At 37.0% G+C, this 22372-nt stretch overlaps 1 protein-coding gene across 6 annotated transcripts in view; it reads right to left on the bottom strand.

Annotated features, from left to right (window-relative positions):
• LOC150081815 (RNA-binding protein Musashi homolog Rbp6-like) overlaps positions 1 to 22372 on the bottom strand; it is a 1034865-nt gene that overhangs the window by 739875 nt on the left and 272618 nt on the right. For all 6 annotated transcript variants that reach the window (XM_090378903.1, XM_090378901.1, XM_090378906.1 and 3 more), the window contains exon 2: positions 19577 to 19669. In XM_090378903.1, the coding sequence (XP_090235029.1) occupies positions 19577 to 19669 (93 nt within the window). The remainder of the gene's footprint in view (positions 1 to 19576; positions 19670 to 22372) is intronic.

Here is a 22372-nt window from a genome sequence, read left to right as displayed (position 1 = left end):
TCGAATGATATTCCCCACTACCTATGACGGCAAGATTCTACTGGATTCTTCATTCCCTTCGTCATTTCATATCAGTTTGTTTTATAGTCTCCACTGCATTTTAATTATTTAGGACTATTCTTTTAATTATTTGTAGATATGTTTAAAGCTTTTTAACTTAATACGTTTATCGACAGTTGACTATGGATTTTAAAAAGATATTTACATGAGATTGACAGCATCACGCGAATTCAAATTAGATCAATCAACTTGTGTTTTTGGCAGAGCACTGCTTATTGTCAATCCGATTATTCCAAGCTATGCAAACATTTTGGTTTTCTGCCACCTTTCAGCTGGAAGAAGGTATCAGTCCACGTTTAATTTACAAGGCAGTGAATAATTACATTGATTAAACAATTTTATAGTCGAATTTATCTTTCAGAATGCCAGGCAGGCAACGACGCATTCCTTCAGTTTGCTTGTTACAATTTGTTACAAGCATTTAGTGAACATTCTTCAAAGTGATCGTTTGTGCCTTTAAACGTTTCGCGGTGGGAGTATTTCTGGATAGTTTATCGTACTGTAATGTTACTTGCATCCGAGGGATTGTTTTCTTTATTCTATGAGTATACATGATGGATTAATTGGATGTGTAAAGTAATGACTTTGTATGTTTATTCTATATCCTAGGGCTATAATTATGTGAAATGAACCAATTTATAACAAAAGTTCACTGTTAAATGTTGCTGTAAACTGTTGTAAATATTCTTCTGTATATTCTATCACTTGCCTTCTCACAAAGCTGATCATCAGATTAACGATGGTGTCACTTACACGTGCACTCAATCACAATTTTGCTTTTAGTTGAGTACTTCAATGTCTGAGTAAAGAAGAGTTGAAGTTTTTCCTGAGCTTTTGCTCCACCAAACAGAACTGCATTTATGATGTAATACAATATAATGCTCTCAAATCAGTCAGCCCGTCTTGTCTTTTTAATATACTCAGATCCGCTTATAATAAAGAACAATGCGAACAAGGATAACCTAACGGTCCAACCAGACATGCTTAAATTGTACGCCGCGCTCCTTCAGTAATCCTTACAAAGCAAATCCCCTCCATGCTTGTGGGCTATTTGTGGTAAAACGACAGTCCTTTCTTTAATTCCCTTGCTGCTAGCTTTCTTTTTTTCCTATTTTCAGCCCAATTATACAAGGATTACCCCATAACTAGGATATGCGCGATGATGATCCAAAGAAAGTATTTCCGTTAATCCAGTGAAATCGAACAAGAAACTTTGGTATTTTGAAATGGGAGGGGGGAATTATTAGTATTATACTGTCTCAGCAAAAAGTCAAAAAGTGTTATGTCTCAGCAAAAAGTCAAAACAATAAAAATGGCTCTCTCAAACAACCTTATTTTAAATTAATTACATTTTATTAAATATCATCTTTCCCGTTCTCATAGGATAAAATATTATGCTGAGGGCAAATGTATGCTGCTAAAAATATTAATCAACATGACAAGCCTTCTGGCAGCGGCTGTTTCGTTGTTGTGCCAAAACATCTGGTCTCAGCGCGAAGGCAATGGCTATAATATTTGTGAATTGTTCAGAAAGACCCGGTTCAACTCCCAGTAATAACGACAGGAACTCACCAACAGTTCAATTCGATTCACTGCAATGAAAGTAGCAAATCCATACCATGAAACTATCTCATAGGATAGTTCTGTAGAATAGTGAAAGTGCTAACCTCAATTGAAATGCAGTGAATACGCTTTCAGGTGCTTAATGTGCTTTGAGGCTTAATGTGCAACGACTATCTGCATTTACAATTCTCTAGGACGATTTCTATCTCGTGCAAGAATGGCGAGTACTAGAAAAATGTGCAATAAACCAGTCGAATGCTTTTCGCCTATAAATGGGTTAAAAATGTCACCTCTTCTTTTACTCCAATCGATTTCCATTCGTAACTTTCAATCGTAACAAAATCCTGTGAAATAGCACTATCGATGCACTTTACTTATTTAAAAATAAAATGCTGTTTATATCAAGCAACCTCTATTTGTAGCGCAGCTTTTTTTTTTGTGCAGGACAGTTAGTGACAATTAGGTTTTCCTAGCCAATATAGGTTAGCTTTTTCACTTCCCAAGTCTCACAAATTTGACCAGGGAAGCAGAAAGTGACAGAAAATTTTCAAACTTTACAATACTTCGCAAAGGGCCTGGTACTTATTAAAAACTCCAAAATTTGTCTGTTATGAACATTGATTCCAGTTGACTACTTCAAAATAGCTTTTAGTCGTTCAACACAGCTTGTAAAGAAGCATTATCGAACCGTTAAATGAAATGTGGTATTTCTTCGTTCAGTAATAATATGTAGATTACAGCAGTATTTCTTTCACACTACATTTATTCCACACTATAGAGACCTGGGAGTAATTGTGCAGTCAGATATGAAGTTTTCTGAGCATTACTGACAGACTGCAAGAGTAGCTATATGGGGGTATTGTCAATGATATACAGGAATTTTTCTAGCAGCGATAAGGAGGTGATTATCCCCTTGTATAAGGCAATGGTCAAGGACACAGGTACTGCCTGCAGGTCGGGAAGCCTCATTTTAGGAAGGATGTAGAGTTGCTAGAACGAGTACAGAGAAGGGCAAGAAGACCTGGTGAGGGGAACAAAGGGGTGCTCTTACGAAGAAAGGCAAATTGCAGCGTATGGAGACTAGGCACCTGTGAGGTGATCTGATTAAGGTATATAAGGCCTTGAATGGATTGAGCAGACTCAATGCTGATGGGATTCTTCCTCTTGCTCAGATTACAAACCTCAGGGGGCATAAACTGAAATTGAGGAAAGACACTTGTCGAATAGATGTGCGGAAATTTGTCTTTAACCAATGGGTAGTTGATTGCTGAAACAAACTTCCATCTGTTGATGTGGAAGTTCACAGATTAAGTAACTTCAAGAACGAAGAGGAAAAACGTTTGGAGCAAATGGATGGGTGAAATAGGAAGGGTGTTTTTTTTTTGCTGATGCTGTATAAGGTTGCTTTTTTGCATCATGTGCCGCCTTTTCTAACGATATTGAGAAATAGAATTAGGTAAGCTCTCATGGTCTTTATATTTTTCGCATTGCAGTTTATTACTTTTGGAGTTGTGTTTTGGAACTAAAATACCCTTTATATAACGCATTCCTCTGTTATAAACACTATCTCCCTCCACCAAAGTACAGTTAGTCCCATCCTTCCTCCCTTGCACTTTTGACTTATCCAGCTACATCTAACTATAAGGAGCTATTACATAAATACTACCGAATATTTATCAAAAGGTTTTACCATAACCAAAATGGGCTGCTGGATGCAGTTTCCATTATTTTATTTATTTATTTTTTTACCACTTTTGGAAGTTCTTCGCACTGCAGAAGATAGAAAATAGTACCTAGGGAAATATAATTACTAATACGGATAGTTTCCTAACATAAAAATTAACATTCTTGAGAAAAAGACGTACATGGAAATAACCAATTGTAAGAAAAGAAACAGATTTAAAAAAAAAAAAAACAGCATTTCGCGTAAATGGTCTACATGGTACCTCGGTAGACTACAGAGATATTATGTGGGTAGCCGCTAGCGCTATTCACAACTGTACAACGATTTCGAAACGTTGACCCAAAATTTACGTCGATCAGAGTGGTGTGTTTTTTTTGTTTGTTTTTTTTTTTAAATCTGATTCTTATAATAAAAAAACATGGACCATTTTTTCAGTTCGGATGATGTAATATTAACTAAAATATAACAACTAGACGGAATCAACAAGGAAGAAAAGACATGGGAAGTACGTTTGGGATATTTCGTACAATATTTAAATAATTTAAACTGTGGTGCGCTTGACTGCAATTTAGGATATGTGAAATGTTTACAAATCCCAGGGCATAAATTACTCATTAGAAATTTTTCCACTCCCCCACACGGTATTCCATAACTGGATACTTTCCGCGCCTCACCAATCCGGAGGTACTCTGCTTTTCCGTTTGGAAAACAACTTAAATCTGAAGATATTAAAACACCTCTCGAAGCACAGCCAGCAGGACCTGAACCGTAAGCAAGGTGAAATAATAATTACATAAAAAATATAAATACTTTTAAGATTATTATGCGTATTTGAAATTAGTAGTCGATTGAATATGCTGCAAGACTGAATCGTTCTGTAAATGGAAAGATGACTTTTTTATGCAACTCCGGCATGAAATTTTATTAACCTTTCCGGACTGACTTCACTCTGCAATTCCTGAATTAGAATTTACTTTTAACAAAGTAATAAATGAAGGTTCCGACACGTTTCTCTAATTTTAATTAGTTTTCTTTTTAAGTTTACTTTTTTGTTTTCCACTTGTGAAAGACGGAAATCGAAATTTGATTATACATTTACTCAACCGTAAGATAGAGCTTCTCTGCAAGGTCACGGGGCTTACAGAGAAAGTTAATTCTTTCTGCCTCACTGTTTTCAAGCTACGTGAGACACCCAAGGGAAACAACCAGTTAATTGCTCCGATGTTACTCAAACCGGTCACTTCTGTTCGACGCAAATTGCCTCGCATCTTACAATAAGTCTCACACTGAAAACTGATCTTGTGTTATTAACTCGTTCTCTGTAGTTTAATCTTTTGCTGGTCGTGCCTGACAAAATGTTCTGAGAACCATCTCTCTCTCTCTCTCTCTCTCTCTCTCTCTCTCTCTCTCTCTCTTCTCTCTCTTCCCCCCCCCCCCCACGGCCAAACCCTCCATCATTAATTTACTGCCTGGTACTTTCTTACGTTCTATTAACGTTCAGAAATCGAGATGTATTTTCAGTAGTTTGAGGAGGGAGAGATCCCATCGCTACAAAACTTCACGAAGTAGTCAATCTGTCTAATTTCATTTAATCCAAATTAACATACTGCTGTTAATAAACTCATTTAAAATGTTTTCGCGTGATTTATGCACTATTTATAGTTATTTGAAATCGAGAAAAAAAAACCATTACTTAACTTCATGGATCTTTTCAATAGTCAAATAAAGTAGAATATGCTGATAATAGTGTATCATGATATCAATATGCTGATATCAGAGTGATATCAATACTATATTCAAGTACAACGTTGTTCCCAACCAACTGAAAGTACCAAAACAAATCAGATGACATTTCCTCATTAAGAAGGCAGTAAAAAACAAAGAGGTAATTTTTAAAAAGGTAAATAAAATCTAACATTTCAAGTGCATTATTTTATCACCCTCAATCTCGAAACAAATAAACATTTCATTTTAAGATGCATCAGCATGCTGGGCAAATAATCACAAAATTAATTTAATTGAAAACGAGCAACCACTCGACGTGAACTTTAAATAAAAAGAAAATTTTCTTCGTTGACTTAAACTGAACATCACAGGCAAGTGATAGGTGCAAATTTAAAATTAACAGCAATAACCTTACACTTAAAACTTAGTGATGCAAATGAACAACAAGGTAAAACTTAATGAAAATGATGCACTTGAGTGTAAAAGTGTATGATGAAAGCAACAGTTCAGATTTTTATACTTTTGAACTTGAGATAAGGGGAAAGAAGAACGAGGTCTTTAAACACTGAAAAACGTGTCCAATAGTTTAGCAAAGCTCAGAAAAATCTTTATAAGAACGGCTGTTCTCACCATTGTTGTAAAGCGCGCGCTATTGTTACGTTTTCTCATTGTTGAAGACCAAGACGATGATTCTTGTCGCCACTTTGGACAATCAATTAGCCACGAATTCACATTTTTTTTTAACCTCCAAAATCTGAATTTCTGCATCCCTACATATGTCTAGCTTGATTTTATAACTTTGTTTTTTGATAATCTACCAAAAAAGTTATAAAATTAAGTTCAGTAGTTCACGTACACTGAACTGAGGTATACTAAGGGTTTCGGGTTGTTACCCTATATGGTATATCAATATCTACAATAATTAGTCAACAGATCAGTCAGACGAATTAACCTGAAGATTTAGTTTCCGAATATAATAATGATATACTCGGGAAAAAACTGAAGCAAAAACGTTATTTATTTGTAATATTCAATAAAAACGTCTCGGTTTTCTGAACACTATTTCGGATACACTGATTTGTTATAATACAATCGATGCAGTTGTTGTATCATGTGTTATAAAACATCCGTTGCAAAAATCATCCATTGCACAACCGGGCGAACGAAATAAACATTTCAGTTAAGTACAAAAGTCCTAAGAAGTTTTATTCGTTGGGGGAAGGGGGCCAGAAGTACGTCATGTATGAAACAAATTTCTTTTTATTGACGGAATTGGTAGACAGAGTTTGTTTTAAGAGCGATTATTCTTCCGCTCTTAAAAATGTAATCACCATACAATACTATGCAACGTTTAAGTGATTTCATTAACTATTTTTCGAAGCTGCGCACGTAATGAAACCAATTAAGAGATGCACGTACTTCTTCGTACAACATCTCTGGGTGTTCTACAGTTCCGGAATTATTTACTCTTCTTTCTCTGTCCTTTAACTGTTTGAATATACCAACGTTTATTTAGTCTGCCAGTGTATATACGGCAAAAGTTCTGAGCAACTACTAGTCCTTGAGGTCTGTTTGACTCATATTACTCATTTGAAATTCAACACATGAGCGAGCACTAACAAGGAGTCAATCTCCCTCATTTTCCGCTTCTCTTGTATTAATTGGCGAGAATTTATATAACTGTGTAGGAGCGCAGAGAAAATAGGCGACACTGTCCTCGCTTTATTTGCTCCTTCAGATGAAGTTTATTGGCTCTTTCTAGTGTTTGCTCTCTTTCGTTTAATTGGATGTACGCCCAATGCGACCGAAGGGATACTCAGGAATTCCGAAAAATACCGCGAGAGCTAATAAAACAGATTGGAGTAATATGAGGTGTGGTAGAAACACCTGTGATGTTCGTACGTTTTACTGAAAAGAATGAAGCTGTTCTGAGATAAATATCTGTTGTTCTTGAACTGCAATCTTTCTAAGTTCCCCGAGAACACCAAATAAACAAAACCAGTTTTATAGTTACTGTTGAGTTTTGCAGTTTAAAAATAAAATCCAAGAATCCCTTCACAGAGAATTGAAATTTTTGTATTGTTATATCGGACTTAGCAACACTACATCCTTTATAGCATGGGTCTGTGACATAACTCAGACTGCACTATGATGGAAATGCACGGAATATGTTGTTGTTGGGTTTGTTGGTGCATCAGCAACTGTAGCTCTAGTAGTAGTAGTAGTAGTGGCATGTGATGCAAGAAGCAAGTGTAGGAGCTAATTATTATTTTTGTGTGTGTGTTTGTGTTATTTGGTTTTTAGGAGCATTAGCAACTAAGGCCATATTGCTCCTGGGATATGTGGTGGTCATTCCCTGACCTTTCCGCATCCTCCGTATTTGGTGGTCACGGGCTCGAACCCCGGTCTAATCAAGAAGCGTGTGCTAAGCACTGCTGCTCCTGCCCACCTGGCTACGGAGGCGCCTAATTATTATTATTACTAGCCATATAGTGCAAGGAAACCCGAGGCTTATGATGCACCAGCTAAAAAAAATTTCCGGGTTACCCTGAGAGAGAGTAGAAGGGAATCACCAAGAAAGAGAAGAATGATGATATCCAGTTCAGGACACTGGGTGTGCCAAGCCCATACTCACCAGATGCAGCATCAGCCAAAAAGAAAAAAAGAAAAAAAATCACACCATTCCCTCCAAATTCCTGTCCAGTTCCTCCTCAAATTTATTTAACCTCTCAACTTCCACAACGACAGATGGAAGTTTGTTCCAGCAATTAACCACGCTCTGGCTAAAGGCAAATTTCTGCACATCTATTCTACATCTGTCTTTTTTTAATTTGAATTCATGCCCCCTAGGTTCGTAATCTGAACAAGTGGAAGGATCCCATCAGAATTGAGCGTGCTCAACCCATTCAAGGCCTCATACACCTCAATCAGATCATCGTGCAGGTGCCTAGTCTCCAGCCACTGCAATTTCCCCTCATTCTTCATTCCCCTCACCAATCTTGTTGCCCTTCTCTGTACACGCTCAAGCAAATCTACATCCTTCCTAAATGAGGCCTCTAGACCTGTAGACAGTACTCAAGGCGTAGCCTGACCATTGCCTTATACAGAGAGACAATCACCTCCTTTTCCCTGCTAGCAAAATTCCTATATATCATTGACACAACCCCATGACCTGCCCTGGCAGCCTATCTGCATTGCTCACAAAATTTCATATCTGACTGCACAATTACTCCCAGGTCTTTTTCATTTACTACCACCTTAAGTGTAGTACCACACAGTTGGTACGTTTCTCTGGGGTAACTTCTACCCATATGCAGTACTTTGCATTTGTCAAGGTTAAACTTCAGTTGCCATTTCTTAGCCCATCTGCCCAAATTATCTAGATCCTGTTGCAGTTGCACACTGCCATTACTAACCCTGCTAACCTTTGTATCATCTGCAAACTTCGATCCCTAAGCCTGATATACCTTCATCAATATCATTGATAAATAAACAAAACAACAGAGGACCCAACACCGAATCCTGTGGGACTCCACTAATAACATTAGTCCACGAAGAGCAGCACCCATTAATTACCACCCTCTGTCTTCTCCCACTCAACCATCCTTCTCTCCATTGTAGAAACTTACCCTTAATACCATTCTGCTCCAATTTGTACAATAGTCTTCCATGAGCAACAGTGTCAAAAGCTTTCCTGAAATCCAAATATATGATATCAAAATTATTTTTTGCATCCAGTTCCTCTGAAACCACATCATAATATCCTATCAAATTTGTCAGACAAGACTTTCCCTTAACAAACCCATGCTGTGTCTGAATTATTGCTGCAGTCTTGTCTAGACGATCCTGAAATGCATCTTTAACCAGTGACTTCATTATTTACCCGGAACAGAAGTTAAACTAACTGGTCTGTAATTACTCGTGTCACCCTTCGATCCTCCCTTTGTGAATTCGGGATACATTTTCACATCTCCAGTCCGTGGGAATCTCCCCTGAGTCCAAGGACGCTCTCATAATTATGGCTAAGGGTTTGCTTAGTTGCTTTGCCGCCTCCTTTAATATAACTGGATAGATCCCATCCACCCCAGGTAACTTTCTTATGTTTAACTTCAACAGCTTCTCCTCCACTTTGCTCTCAGTTATTACAAAATCATTAAGCACCCTGCTACAATTTGATAACCTTCTGCCAATTTGAAACCTTAATAACTGCTCATCTGTGAATGTAGATGCAAAATGCTCATTCAGTTTGTTTGCTATCTGAGCAAGATCATCAACAGTCGAACCATCGATATCAAGTGGACCAATCAGATTCATCCCCTTCCTTTTAGAGTTTATATAAGTAAAGAAATCCTTGCTGGTTTTTTTAGCATGTTTTGCCAAAGATTTTTCGTAATCTGCCTTCGCCTCCCTAACCTCCTTTGTGGTCTGATTACAGACTAGCTTATATCTGACATAGGCTTCTGAGTCGCTTAATAATTTATATGCATCCCATGCATTTTTCTTCTCTGTCATGAGTCTCATTATTTAATTTGATAACCATTTAGGCCCTAAACCTTGAACAATATTTCTTAATAGGCATGAAACTTTTAGTAGCATCCACGATTAATTCCTTGAATGCTTCCCACTTAGAATTTACTGTTGGTAACATTGTCAGTTGATCCCACTGTACAGAATTTAAAAACTATCTGAGATCACTGTACTGACCTTTACGGAAGCAAAAACCCTTTTCCTTACCCCTGATGGCAATTATATCTTTAAGTAAATCCCACATCACTACACTCTGATCACTGCCACCTAGTGGTTCCTTTATCTGCAAATTCTTAATACACGAATGATCACTGCTGATAACCACATCACGAGTATTACCCTCTCTGGTTGCCTCTCGAACATGTTTCTGCAGAAAACAATCATCCAATAAATCCACAAAAGTCTTACTAGTGTGTGAGTGAGTGACCAACCCACAAGTTCTAGTCAATATCTAGGAAGTTAAAATCCCCCATTATAAGACATTCCGATTTACTAGCCCACTATTTCTCTGTACAATTGTTCATTGTACTCATTCGAGTCATTAGGCCTATAACACACTCCTACTCTTATTTTTGCTTTCGTAGGGCTTATGTCACACCAAACTTACTCAACAGTGCACTGTTCATCTATATCAACTGGATGAACTTGTTTTGATTTTATATTTTTCTTAACACCTCTTAACAGCATAACACCTCCTCCCTTTCCATCCTTTCTGTACACATTGTACTCCCCAAATTCCAGTTCTGCATTCCTTATATCTGTGTAACACCACATCTCTGCTGTCCCAACAATATCCGCATTTGATGTCTTGACCAACACTTCAAATTCAAATTTATTTACTATACTTCTAGCATTGGTACACATGTACCTATCCTTATTATTAGTTACCCGAACACATTCCATATACACACCTGTTTCACGATGACTGCTATCAGTCCCTGAAACCCCCAGCATCCCTCGCTCCAGGTCGCTACTTATTCTAATAGAGGTTGTGCAAGAGAATCACCTTCATCTCTGCCTGCGGCTAATTTTAACCTTTTAGTCTGTGAATCCCCTCCCCAAGCTAGCAGTTTTCCGACCCAGTTTTCCCCTAACACTGCCTCGATAGCATCAGCAAATATTCTTGCACCTTTTCTATTTAAGTGTATCCCATCCCTGTAGAAGCAGTCTCTCCTGTTAATAAGCACAGACCACGCTGAAAAAAATTCTACCCCTTGAGCCTTGCACATTGCCTCCAGGGCCGAATTGATTGACATGGCTCTCATCATGTATTCCCTCCTATCGTGTCTGGGCAGAATTGCAGACACTTTCAAATTCAACCTTAATTCCCGGCTTTTTTTCGACAGTGACTTGTACTTGTTAAGTAAATCTGCAGATCTCCTACTCTTAATGTCATTGGTGCTAACTGTACAACAATATCCATTCATTGTGCCCTTAAAAGATGATATATGCTTTACAACGTCATCAACCTTTGCCCCTAGCAGACATACCCTGGTCCTCTTCCATCTATCCTTTTTACACAATATATTCCCCGTCTCCCTGACAATAGAGTCACCAACAATAACTAGTTCCTTTGGGACCAGCGCATTCTGCCTTGGAGATTGCCGCTGTGTTGGAGCTAGAAAAAGCAGCACACTGCGCACACTTATCAAAGTGTAAATAACTTATCAGACTGATAAGTTATTTGATGATATTACATGGTTTCAGATTAATTAGGTAAGATACATTATTTCGTTTGCCAATAATGCATTCCTTGGGTTTCCTCAACCTTCTATTTCTGGGATCCCCTTTAAAATAATCATTTTATGGATTCAAAGCTACAAATATCTTTCATTGGTCTGTGGAGTTAGGGAAAAATTATCTGTGAAAAAGATTGGATGAGACGACTGTAACAGACTGAGCTGATGTCCCCGTTGGGGATCTGGTTAATCCGTTGAAGAGTTGAGATGAGGAATAATCTCCCCATCGGGTGGCCTTGATGCAACAGCCAGCGTGGGGTGGGGAGGAGAGCAGATGTTAATTTCCATGAATCTAAGCTCCAGCATTTTGATTTTGATGTTCCTACTAAAATTTATTCTGGAGTTCTGAATAGAAAACAGAGTTTTCTATTCAACCATCAATGGATCCAATAAGCCAGAGAGGAAATTTCTTAATTATGGACTCTGGAGTATTTACTTAATTTTAGTCACATGGACAATGGAGTTCATGCAACTCTGGTCATATTTTATGGTTTTAATGTTGATGAGTGCTGTTTTTTTCACTGATGATTTTTGTGTGCTATGTATGTATGATGGCGGTTGAAACTTACGCTTGCACATTGATGATTCTAATATTGTTAGATGATTTAGTACCCCCACTGGCTTATCACAAATTTAATAAAAAATATATTAATGACTAGTCTGCGCAAGCGCGGGTAGGGTATAGTGTTGTTGATTTGTGCTCCTCTAAGAAAGTTTTCTAAGTATGTATTATTAAAAGTTTCCCCATAGTGTCATATACTGATGGATAGCTAAGAGGATGCCTGAATATATGATGGACTTTAAACATGCAAGCAATGAACAGGTAATTATTATTTTTACGTTTACTACCATATACAGTAGTTATCCAGTTACTTAAAAGACTAAAGATCATAAGAATAGTCTGATGTATACTTGCCAATAGCAAAGCACTAAACTAGCAAGTACTCATGGCACTGAGTAGGGTTAATACCAGAGGGAGATAACCCTCCTGAAGCAAGTATCTAAGAACAAAGACAAGAGGATTACGTGTAGACCAGGAGTTGTATCTTTGTAAACTTCACAAATAGCGAAATTCTGCTTTAAGTGAAATTTAACCGTAACAGAGGCAGGTGTAGAAGTGAGTTAAATTTAAAGTATGCAATCTGAAAGGGTTGTCAGCTCTAAAATGACACAGAAATGCGTTATCTGTCACCAGAACCCTGAGGCCATCTTTAAATGCTGCTTTAAATGCTGTAGCCGTAAATTTTGTACAGCCTGCCTAGGTCCATCATTTAAGAAGTTAAATAAAGAAAGACGACTAAAATGGTCTTGTGATTTTTGTCGTGACAGCGCGAGAACTAACACAAAACCAGATCTGACAACTAAAGAATTAACATCTGGAGAAGAGACAGAAAAACTCTGTATTGAATCCTGATAAAAGGCAATGGCGATAAGAGTGGCCAAGTGATCTATGGAAAGTTGATAAACGCGCTTACGGACGCCCTCACTAATCACGTTACTCAACTGACACAGCAGTATTTACCTCCTTTGGCTCAGGATCGGGTTAAACCTACCTCCACTTCTCATAAAAATAAGTTTGGAGTCAGGAGATAAAGACATCGAAGCTGAAAGTACGACTTCTTGTGTAAATATTGTACAAAGCGATTGTGAAATTAACGCGTCTACTTCTCAGGTTAATCTGGGTGTTCTTGAGGATAAGGGCATAAAAGACAAAGAATGTCCGGATAAAATGAATACTGATAAGTCTAAGACAGACCCAGTTTTACGATTGATGCAGAATGCCTTGCCGACAGTGCTAGTATGCAGGAGGTTTTGACGAAAATAAAGAAAACCTTGAGTGATTTCATGGCTGCTGAAACCAATATAAAGTAACTAAGGCAGCTTCAAACATAATCCAAAGCGTTTGGGCAGAGATGGAAACAATTACAACGTCATTGATAATTCAAAATGAGAAGTTAAAAGTCAAGACAGAGGAATTACAAGTAAGAGCTAATATGTTTGACCAAATCATGAGTGACAAGGCTGGTTTGATGCCACCTTTACAGCTATCTTACGCCGATAAAGTCAAGGTCAGCTCGACGCAAACGAAGCAGATGTATTCTGGAGAGGATAGAGTTGAAGGGGGCAGAATTATAATATAATTGACTCTAGAGATAGGATACTTATGGAAGCTAAAACTGTTACAACACAAATCAGTGTCCCTCAGCATGTGGCGATCTTTAGACCGGTGGACGACTCCAAGCTGGCCTCGGGTTCGGAAGTTAAAGAAGTAATAGCCAAATCTCTGCGTTCTGAACATAAAAATTTAAAACGTCAGAATTGTGAGAAATAATGGTGTTAGTTGAAACATCTAACAAGGAGGATTTAGAGCTGCTTAGACAATCCTCCACATTTAAAGATGTTGGACTACAGTCGGACAAACCAAAAATGACATTTTCTACACTATTAGTTTATGACGTTTCAAGAGATTTAACTAGGGAAGAAATAGTAGAGGACATTTTTATGAAAAATCTTAAAGATTATGGATTTACTTTTGAAGAGATTCAGGAAGAGGTGATGTTACGTTTTAGCTCCGGTACAAAGACAAAAGTGATAAATTGGGCGATAGGTTTCTCACCGAGATTATTTAGACATATTTTAAAAAACGATAGAATTTCTTGGGATTCTCAGCCCATAAATACAGGAAATGTACAATAGTGACAAAATGCTTCCGTTGCTTGGGATTTGGCCACCTCACGCAGTTTTCCACCCACAAGATCTTGCGGTCATTGTGCGGCTGAGGGACATATATATGCAGATTTCCCCCATAAAGAACAACCCCCCCAGATGTATAAACTGTAAGAGGGGGAATAGGGACAATGCACATTCTGTAAGGGATCCACTCTGTCCAGAATATCAGAAGGCAGCTGAACTTGCAAGACTGAAAATTGCTAATGAATAATACACAAATAAGCCATCTAAATTACAATAGATCTACCAACAAATACTTCCTAAAATAATGCAGGTGGACGCGCAACATTCACGTTGCGTCGTAGATGAACTAAGAGCTTCATGTTTGCAGGATAAAGTAGACATTTTGGCTATTCAGGAGCCCTACTCGATGTACAGACAAACGGATAAGTTATATCACGTTGTTGGATACCCATTAGTAGCTAGAGTCGTTGCATGTGAATCCAAGCAGCCAAAAACTGCCATTGCTGTATTTAATGGAGCTCTAACTGTTACAGCCATATCTCGTTTTTGCACATCCTTTTCTATCTGCATCCATATTTCTACCCATTTTTTAGACTTCTACATGGTTTCTTTACATTGCGCTCCAAATGATAATATTGAGGTACCAACGCATCTTTTGGAAGAAATTTTAAGCATTTTTCCTAGTGGAAATATACTGTTTCAACTAATTTCAATGCAAAATCTCGACTTTGGTTTAGCGAACGTAACGACGCTAGAGGTTCTGTGTTTGAAGAATTTATATTGACTAACCATTGGAATGTGCATAATCTTCCCAACATGCCAACAACTTTTTGGAACGTTCACGGACGGTCTAACGTTGACCTTACCCTTTCCTCTCCATGCTTGTCGCAGCATGTAAAAAACTGGATGGTCTGTCCGGATGTATGCAATAGCGATCACCGTGCTATCACTTTTGATTTAGTATTAAACGTTAGGGATGGAGATTCTTCAGGTCACCTTCAGGATTTAAACCGCTTCTCCATCAGAACCACGGACTGGACCAAATTTAAGCAAGTCTTGCAACAAGAATTTTTAGATGATAAAATTGCACGATTGAACAGTTTATCTGCAATAGAATATGTTTACTTTGGGCAAAACACTCTTTACAGAGCTTTGACTGAATCCACTAAAAGAAAAGTTAGGAGACCTGGCTCCACCCCCATGGTGGAATCCCCAGTTATCTGTTTTGAGAAGACGGGTTATAAATGCAAGGAAGAATTTCTAGAGGCACAGATACTTAACAGAAACAGACGTTAGGCGACTAAAAGAAATCTACTGTCAATTACGTAAGGAATATTTCAAAGCTATTGCGGAAGCCAAAAGATCCTCATGGCAGAAACTAGTGTCCCATACAGGTAATTCTGATCCATGGGGGTTAATATACAAAATTTTTCGTGAAGTCTGACTACTGATTGGCTCTCCACGGTTGAAGCTATTATAGACAGACTTTTCCCTGATGATCATTCAGAGCAACCGAACAAGCTCAGATAAGGTTCGTTAACGGATCTTACAAGGGATCAAATGACACAGAACTGTTTAGTCTAGATTAACTTGCGCTTGCAATTTTTAAAATAAATCTGTCAAAATGTCCTGGAATGGACTTAGTTGAAAATGCGGCAATCAAAAGATTTCACCAATATTTAACACATATATTGTTGAATGTATTTAACCAATGTCTATTAGAGGGGACTTTTCCAAATTTTTGGAAGATTGCGTTATTAAAGATGCTCAGAAAGCCTGGAAAATTGGCAACGGATCCCAAGGCATATAGACCTATATCCCATCTAGGAAATCTTGGAAAGCTTTATGAGAGATTATTAGCGCCTAGGATGCAAAAGGTTTTGGCTACAAGTAATATGATTTCTAATTCACAATTCGGCTTTAAAAAAGGCTCCTCCACTGAAGATGCCATCAGAAATTTGGCGAATCTATGTAAAAACTACAGACAATAAATATATGATGGTTGTTTTTATTGACTTTGAGGGCTCTTTCGATACATTCTGGTGGGAGAGCGCTCTCAGGTCACTTAGAGAGGCAGATTGTGATGATTTACTATATCAGGTTATTAGATCTTATTTTTCAAATAGGCACATAAAAGTAATCTCACAACATTTGGTATTTTCAAAATTCATTTCCAGAGGATGCCCACAAGGCTCGGTCCTTGGACCTCTCCTCTGGAATTCTGTTTTAGACCAATAACTATACCAAAAGAAAGTCAAATTTGCAATAAAACAGCATATGCCAAAGATTTAGTGCTATGCATACCAGTAGGTCAAGACATTTGCTAAAAGAAAATGGGAAAGAAATCCTGGATGATTTGCTGGAATGGTCTAGAATAAACAAATTAAAAATTTCTGAGACAAAAACTAAAATGATGATCTTCAATAATAAACTGGATTATAACAGACCTCCTAAACTTCATATCAACAATACCCAAATTCCTTATGTTTCTCAAAATAAATATCTTGGTCTCTTAATTGATGACAAATTTTCTTTTATCCCCCACGTAAAGAACGTAGCTGAAAAGATTAAGAAGTTTACTGCCAATGTGATTAGGCTCTCAAGGGCTGAATGGGGTATAAAGCACAAAACTTTGGCAGTATATTACAAGACTATATTTTTGACAATTGTAATATATTCGGCTGCCATATGGTTTCCTAGGGTTACTCACGTCACAGTGAAGGCCAAATTTTTATCATTGCAGAGAAAGATTGGCAACACACAGACGTTGCAGAACAATCAACCAATGCAATCCAAGTGATCTCAGGTTGTATTCCGATTGACCTTTATGTGGCATACCACCAAAGCATGATTTCTAACTTAAAGAAAGGTTTGGCAACTCAAATCGTCGACATTTGAAATCCGGCCACGGACATTCGGCAGGAGAAAATTAATATTTGGTCAAAATTCACTGAGAAGTGGAAATATAGATGGCAATCCACTGAAACAAGACTCACTACCAGGGAGTTCATTGAAGATGAAACGTTTGCTGTAAATAAGAAAGTTATGGGATGGTGTTATCCTTCAATGACAACGTCTTATTTAATTACTGGACATGGTTCACTAAGGGGTAAATTGTGTAAATTTGGACTTGAACCTGACCCTTTGTGTTTTTGTGGAGCAGTAGAAGATTGGAGGCATGTTCTACTTTATTGCTCGGCTTATGACGACTTCAGACAAAAACTATTTAACAGCACTCAACCTATTAGAACTGATAACCTCGATATTTTGATTCAAGATGCCATGAACTTTGTAGCATTCCAATCTTTTTCTAACAAGGTGTTTAAAAGAAGACGCACCTTGTTTACTAATTCTAGAAGTGGACAGTAGACTGATTTATTCATATTTCTACCTTACTAGTTCAAACAGCTGTTAACTTATAAACTAAATGTTGTGTTCTTAAATTAGTAATAATATCGAGTGTATATAATGGTATTAACTATACATAGATTTTTTTTACATAGAATTTTTTATTATTTTTATTTTTTTTTTCTATTTATTTATTTTCTTTTATTTATTTTTTTTTCCTCGGATTGGGCAGCCTGAGGGCTCCTGTCCTTTGGTATTGCATTCCTTCCACTGAACGACAAATTGGTGCAGCAGCACTAGATAATAAAACCAGGCACACCTTTTCACAACTGCTCATGTTTATAAATGGGCAGTGATTGACCGGGTGTTGATCGCTGTAGAGTGTAGACACAGTTACTTTTTCAACACAGATTTTCCAAGATAAATAACTGACTCCCCCAGTAGTACACGCGTGTTAATTAGTACTGTCAAGCTTGCTATTATAATTATTATTTCTTTAATATATATGCATTTTATAAATATTGTTATTTTTAATTACCGTTTGCCTTTTATTTTTCAATAATGCTCATATCAGAAACTAAAATATGCAAAGTATGTAAACTTATCTTGGAAAAATTACAACCAAAGTGATTGAAACTTTGACATCACACTGTATAAAATAATATAAGTAACAAACTCCAAAAGGAAACATTATAGAAATTCACAATAAACCGTACTAACAAAATCTTCGCCCGATTGCATTTACTCTAACATAAAAGGCAAAAAGTCAGTTGTTTGAAAATAGTCTCTCAGAACTAAAGTTCTTCAACATACAACAAAAATTAAATCACACATTACAAAATGTCTCTTAACGAACACACGATGGGTGCAGTCTATTAATGATAAGCTAGTAATCAATTGGTGCAGGTTATAAATACACAGAACAGCATTAATAATGAACAGGCCATGTTTTTTTTTTAATTTAAATTCTAGTCAGTTCCATTGTTTTTCGAAAAGGCTCTCAATATCTTATTCATAAATTTTGAGTTCACTCTGCATTGAAACTATAACGGAATTGAGTAAATACCTAAGTTCATAAACTTTCGAATTATTTTGGCATTTTTCACATTTTTCTGGAAAACATCAAGCAATGATTAAAAAATATATCAAGGAAATCTCCAGGAAACTGATGATCAATGCAAAAACTGAAATGCAGTTTTTGCATTGTAAATCTAAAAGACAGGTGTGAAAAGAATTTACCTTAGATGAAAAATGAAGTTGCACAACTTTTTGGTACCGAATGGAAAATATAACATCATTTGGATAAGGAGAGTATTCTAGCGAGAGTATTATTATGTAACGTGAAAATAAGGTACAAAAACTTCAAGAATAACAAGGCAGACAACAATCCACCTTGAGGAATGAAAATATTATAATCGTAGACTATTTTGTGTTGGAAAATTAGCAATCTGTCAGAATCAATTCTGAGAACTGAAGTAAAGGTCTAGAGATAGCAAAATAATCGCGAAGAAATAAAATAAGTGGTCCAATTTGAAATGCATCGAAAGCTAAAGTTTACTCTGAAATGGGCAGTGGAAATTCCTTCCCATTCTTCAAATACATCTTCCCAAAATGATTCAAACAGGCAATAATAGCCAAAGACGATATCAACCACATGAAAGTAATCAAAAACTAAGATCTGCTTTTAATTTATTAAGCTATTTCCGGGTGTTCAAAGTCAGATTACAGAGCAAATAAATAGGTATTGCATTTCTATGTGTAAAGAATACAATGTGCAGTCTCAATTAATTTAAATCCCTATGTAGGGGGGGAACCCTTCGTATTCTTATAGCGTACTTCAAAAGCTTGACAGGGGAAAACAGCCTTTATATTAAATAGCTACAAGTTGCCTAAGTTTTACAAACTTCGAAAGTCAACGTTAAATTTGTTGCGCATACCATTTTGAAGAGCTACAAAAGCTGATATAAAACTTTTCTTTTATTGAATATCTAGAAATTACTACAACAACTCAACGCAGAGATAAAAGACGGATGAACAGCCGAGTTACAATGCAGTTCTTATTAGAATTATGACGTTTCAATACATAGCAATCCTCTGCACTGGCAGTGTATGAATAAAAAATAAAACTTTTTAAGTGAATTTATGAAATCCTGCTCAAACCGCAGGATTTCATAAATTAAAGAAGAAAAATAAGAAAATGAGAAGGAAATTTTAAAAAAATAAGAAACCTACTTACCCGGCCAAATTGCTGAAAATAGTTTTTTACATCTTCTAGTGTAGTGGGTGCGGATAGGCCACCTACGAATACTTTCTTTGTTCGGGTAACCATCTGGAAAATAAAGATCAAGCTTAGAGAAACTCAAATTATACATTAAAACCACAGAAACTACCAATTAGCTAGCATTACATTCTGATATTTTAAATCTCTGTTAGCTATTTGATGATTTGGTGCAAATTAAATAAAAGAAAATCTAGTTACTGACCCACAATACATAGCCCAAACTTAGGTTACTCAGATGATTATAGAAACGAGAGGCAAATCCACTTATTTTCACAACTACATTAATTCAGTTGAGATCGAAATACACCAGTGTTTCCAGTCTGGTAAAACGTAATATTTTATCTTCGATAATAACCGTCATGTCCTCTGCTCTAACGATTAGGGAAAATCGCAACAGAACGGCAGTTCCAGAAGCAATGAGTTGCAACAAACCTAAATCTGGCACACGTGCGCGTTGTACAGTCCGCTTACGCCTTCGGTTTCGGCGAGTTGAGTAGCGCTATAAATAATACAAAATTCACACAGTTCACAATGGGCGGCATTAGCCTTGAGGACAGTGAATTACGATAATGTTAGCATTGTTATTCGATTCGGAATGCTAGTCACGAGGAATGGCTAGAAGCTCCGCAGGCAATTTAAAGGAAAATTTATTTTAGCACTTAATTATTAGTTGATACAACTTCTGACATTGCTGTTTAAGATGATTAAATTTCGATCGAGCCGTAATTAGTTTGATCCTGCAGCGTGTTTGTAAGACAACTAAATATAATATTGCCAACATCAGGAATTTATATTTCATATTCAGTTTCAGCACTGCGTAATAATAAAATCCTTATCCGCCCATCTGCCTGTAATTAGCACAATAACGATCTCAATCCGGGAGTTAGCTGTGTGACGTTTACGAGAAGTTTGGGGTGCTCTATTACGGTTAAATAATCCGAGACACAGCTAGTAAACTATCGGCGTTAGTAATTCTTACAAAAAATAGAGGGTAGTTATAAAATCCTTTCCTAGTTTTAAAATTTATTTTGCACTGCAATCAGTATAATAGGTAGAATTTTTGTATTAGTAATGGCCATATAGTGCAAGGAAGCCTAAGGCTTACAGTATGCTGCACCAGCCAAAAAACAAAAAAAAAATAAAATAAATAATAAATAAATAATAATAAGAGAAAAGGAAACAGACAACCTATGCATTTCTCTCCTCCCGTAGGTAACTATCCTGCGGGATACAAATAACAATCACCAATCAATTAGAGGCAAATTAAAATCACCCATAATAAGACATTGACGCTCACTTGCCCATTCCATTTGCATGTAGTGGCTCTCATCATAATCTTCACAATCACCTGGCCTGTAGATTACTCCCACTCTCATTATAACTTTGCTTCCAACTACAGTATCTCACACTATACAGATTCTATACTAGTATGCGAAACGCCTGAATTCGGGAAAGCTTTAGTTGAGCTAAGGCTGCTTTTGATAAAGAAGCATGATCCCCATCACCCCTTCTATCTGCACTATCCTTCCTAAATACATTATACATACCGTACTGAAACTCATCCCCTATTTCCGGATGGCACCACGTTTCCGTAAGCCCTATTATGTCAGCGTTACTTGACCCAACCAGCAATTCAAATTCACTCATTTTATTGACGACACTTCTGACATTACTGTATAAACAATGAAAACTTATAGTGTTCTTGTATGGTTAACTACCCTGACACACCCCTTGAAGTTATTTAAGCTTGATTCCCTGTCATTGGTTACCAGCTTATTTGAAACGTTTTTGTCCTCAGAACGTCTTGCTAGTATGATCTCTTGCGGTAACAGACAAGAACTCTTGGGTATGCGCAAGCGTTACTTTGACCAATATTATCAGACAAACGCGTATTTATATTATCCTTGTTCCCTCCCCCCCTCCAAACTAGCAGTTTCCCTATTAGTAAGGTATCCTCATTAATACTGGCAAAAACCCTTGTACCACCTTTGTTTAACGTATTCCATCTCTACAAAACAGATTCCTTCTACCAACGAGTGCTGGCCATGCTGACAGAAATTTCCCCCCAAAAGCCTTGCAGAGTCCTTCAAGTATTTTCTTAAACAATAAAATTAGTTCGCAATTTGACCACCAAGGGCAAAGCTATTTATTCATTCCAATAAGCAAATTAGCTTCTGTATTCATTGCAGAAAGGATAAATATTCTTGGTACCAGAGAATTCGAGTTTTTGTTCATCGTAGTCTTACTCTTCGTCGTCAAGCTTGAGGCTGCAGCTTTCGAGGTGGATCATTATTTCTGCTGTCCTCTTCCCGTTCCAGCACGGAAGAAAAATGAAGAAAAATATGACTCTTCAAACATTTATCTTCGAGTTTAGATGAGATATTATAATAAAATTGATTGATAAAACATTTAAACAAATGTTTCAGAGATTTCAAATATTATTTAGTTATATGATTTTAGTGTGTGCTATTCCTTGAAACATTCACCAGAATACAATCCTGGTTTTCTGGAGCATGTCTCACAATACCAAACTGTTTGCTCTCTCTCCATGCTAACCCTTCTGTCACTACATACTGCACAATCTTTCTTCTTCTTACTTGAATTTTCTTGTTTCACCACAAGATGAATACAACCATTCAATCTCTCTTTGGCATTTGAACTTGATAGCCTTTTTCTAGAAAGGATATTCTTAATTTGGAGATCTTTTACTAGCCGAACAAGCAACTTCTTTCAAAACCGCTGGTGACAAAG

Source organism: Mastigoproctus giganteus, chromosome 8, assembly GCF_048544385.1.
Source record: "Mastigoproctus giganteus isolate SK-2022 chromosome 8, ASM4854438v1, whole genome shotgun sequence".
Lineage (NCBI taxonomy): Eukaryota > Metazoa > Arthropoda > Arachnida > Uropygi > Thelyphonidae > Mastigoproctus > Mastigoproctus giganteus.
This window is presented reverse-complemented; position numbering and strand designations above follow the sequence as displayed.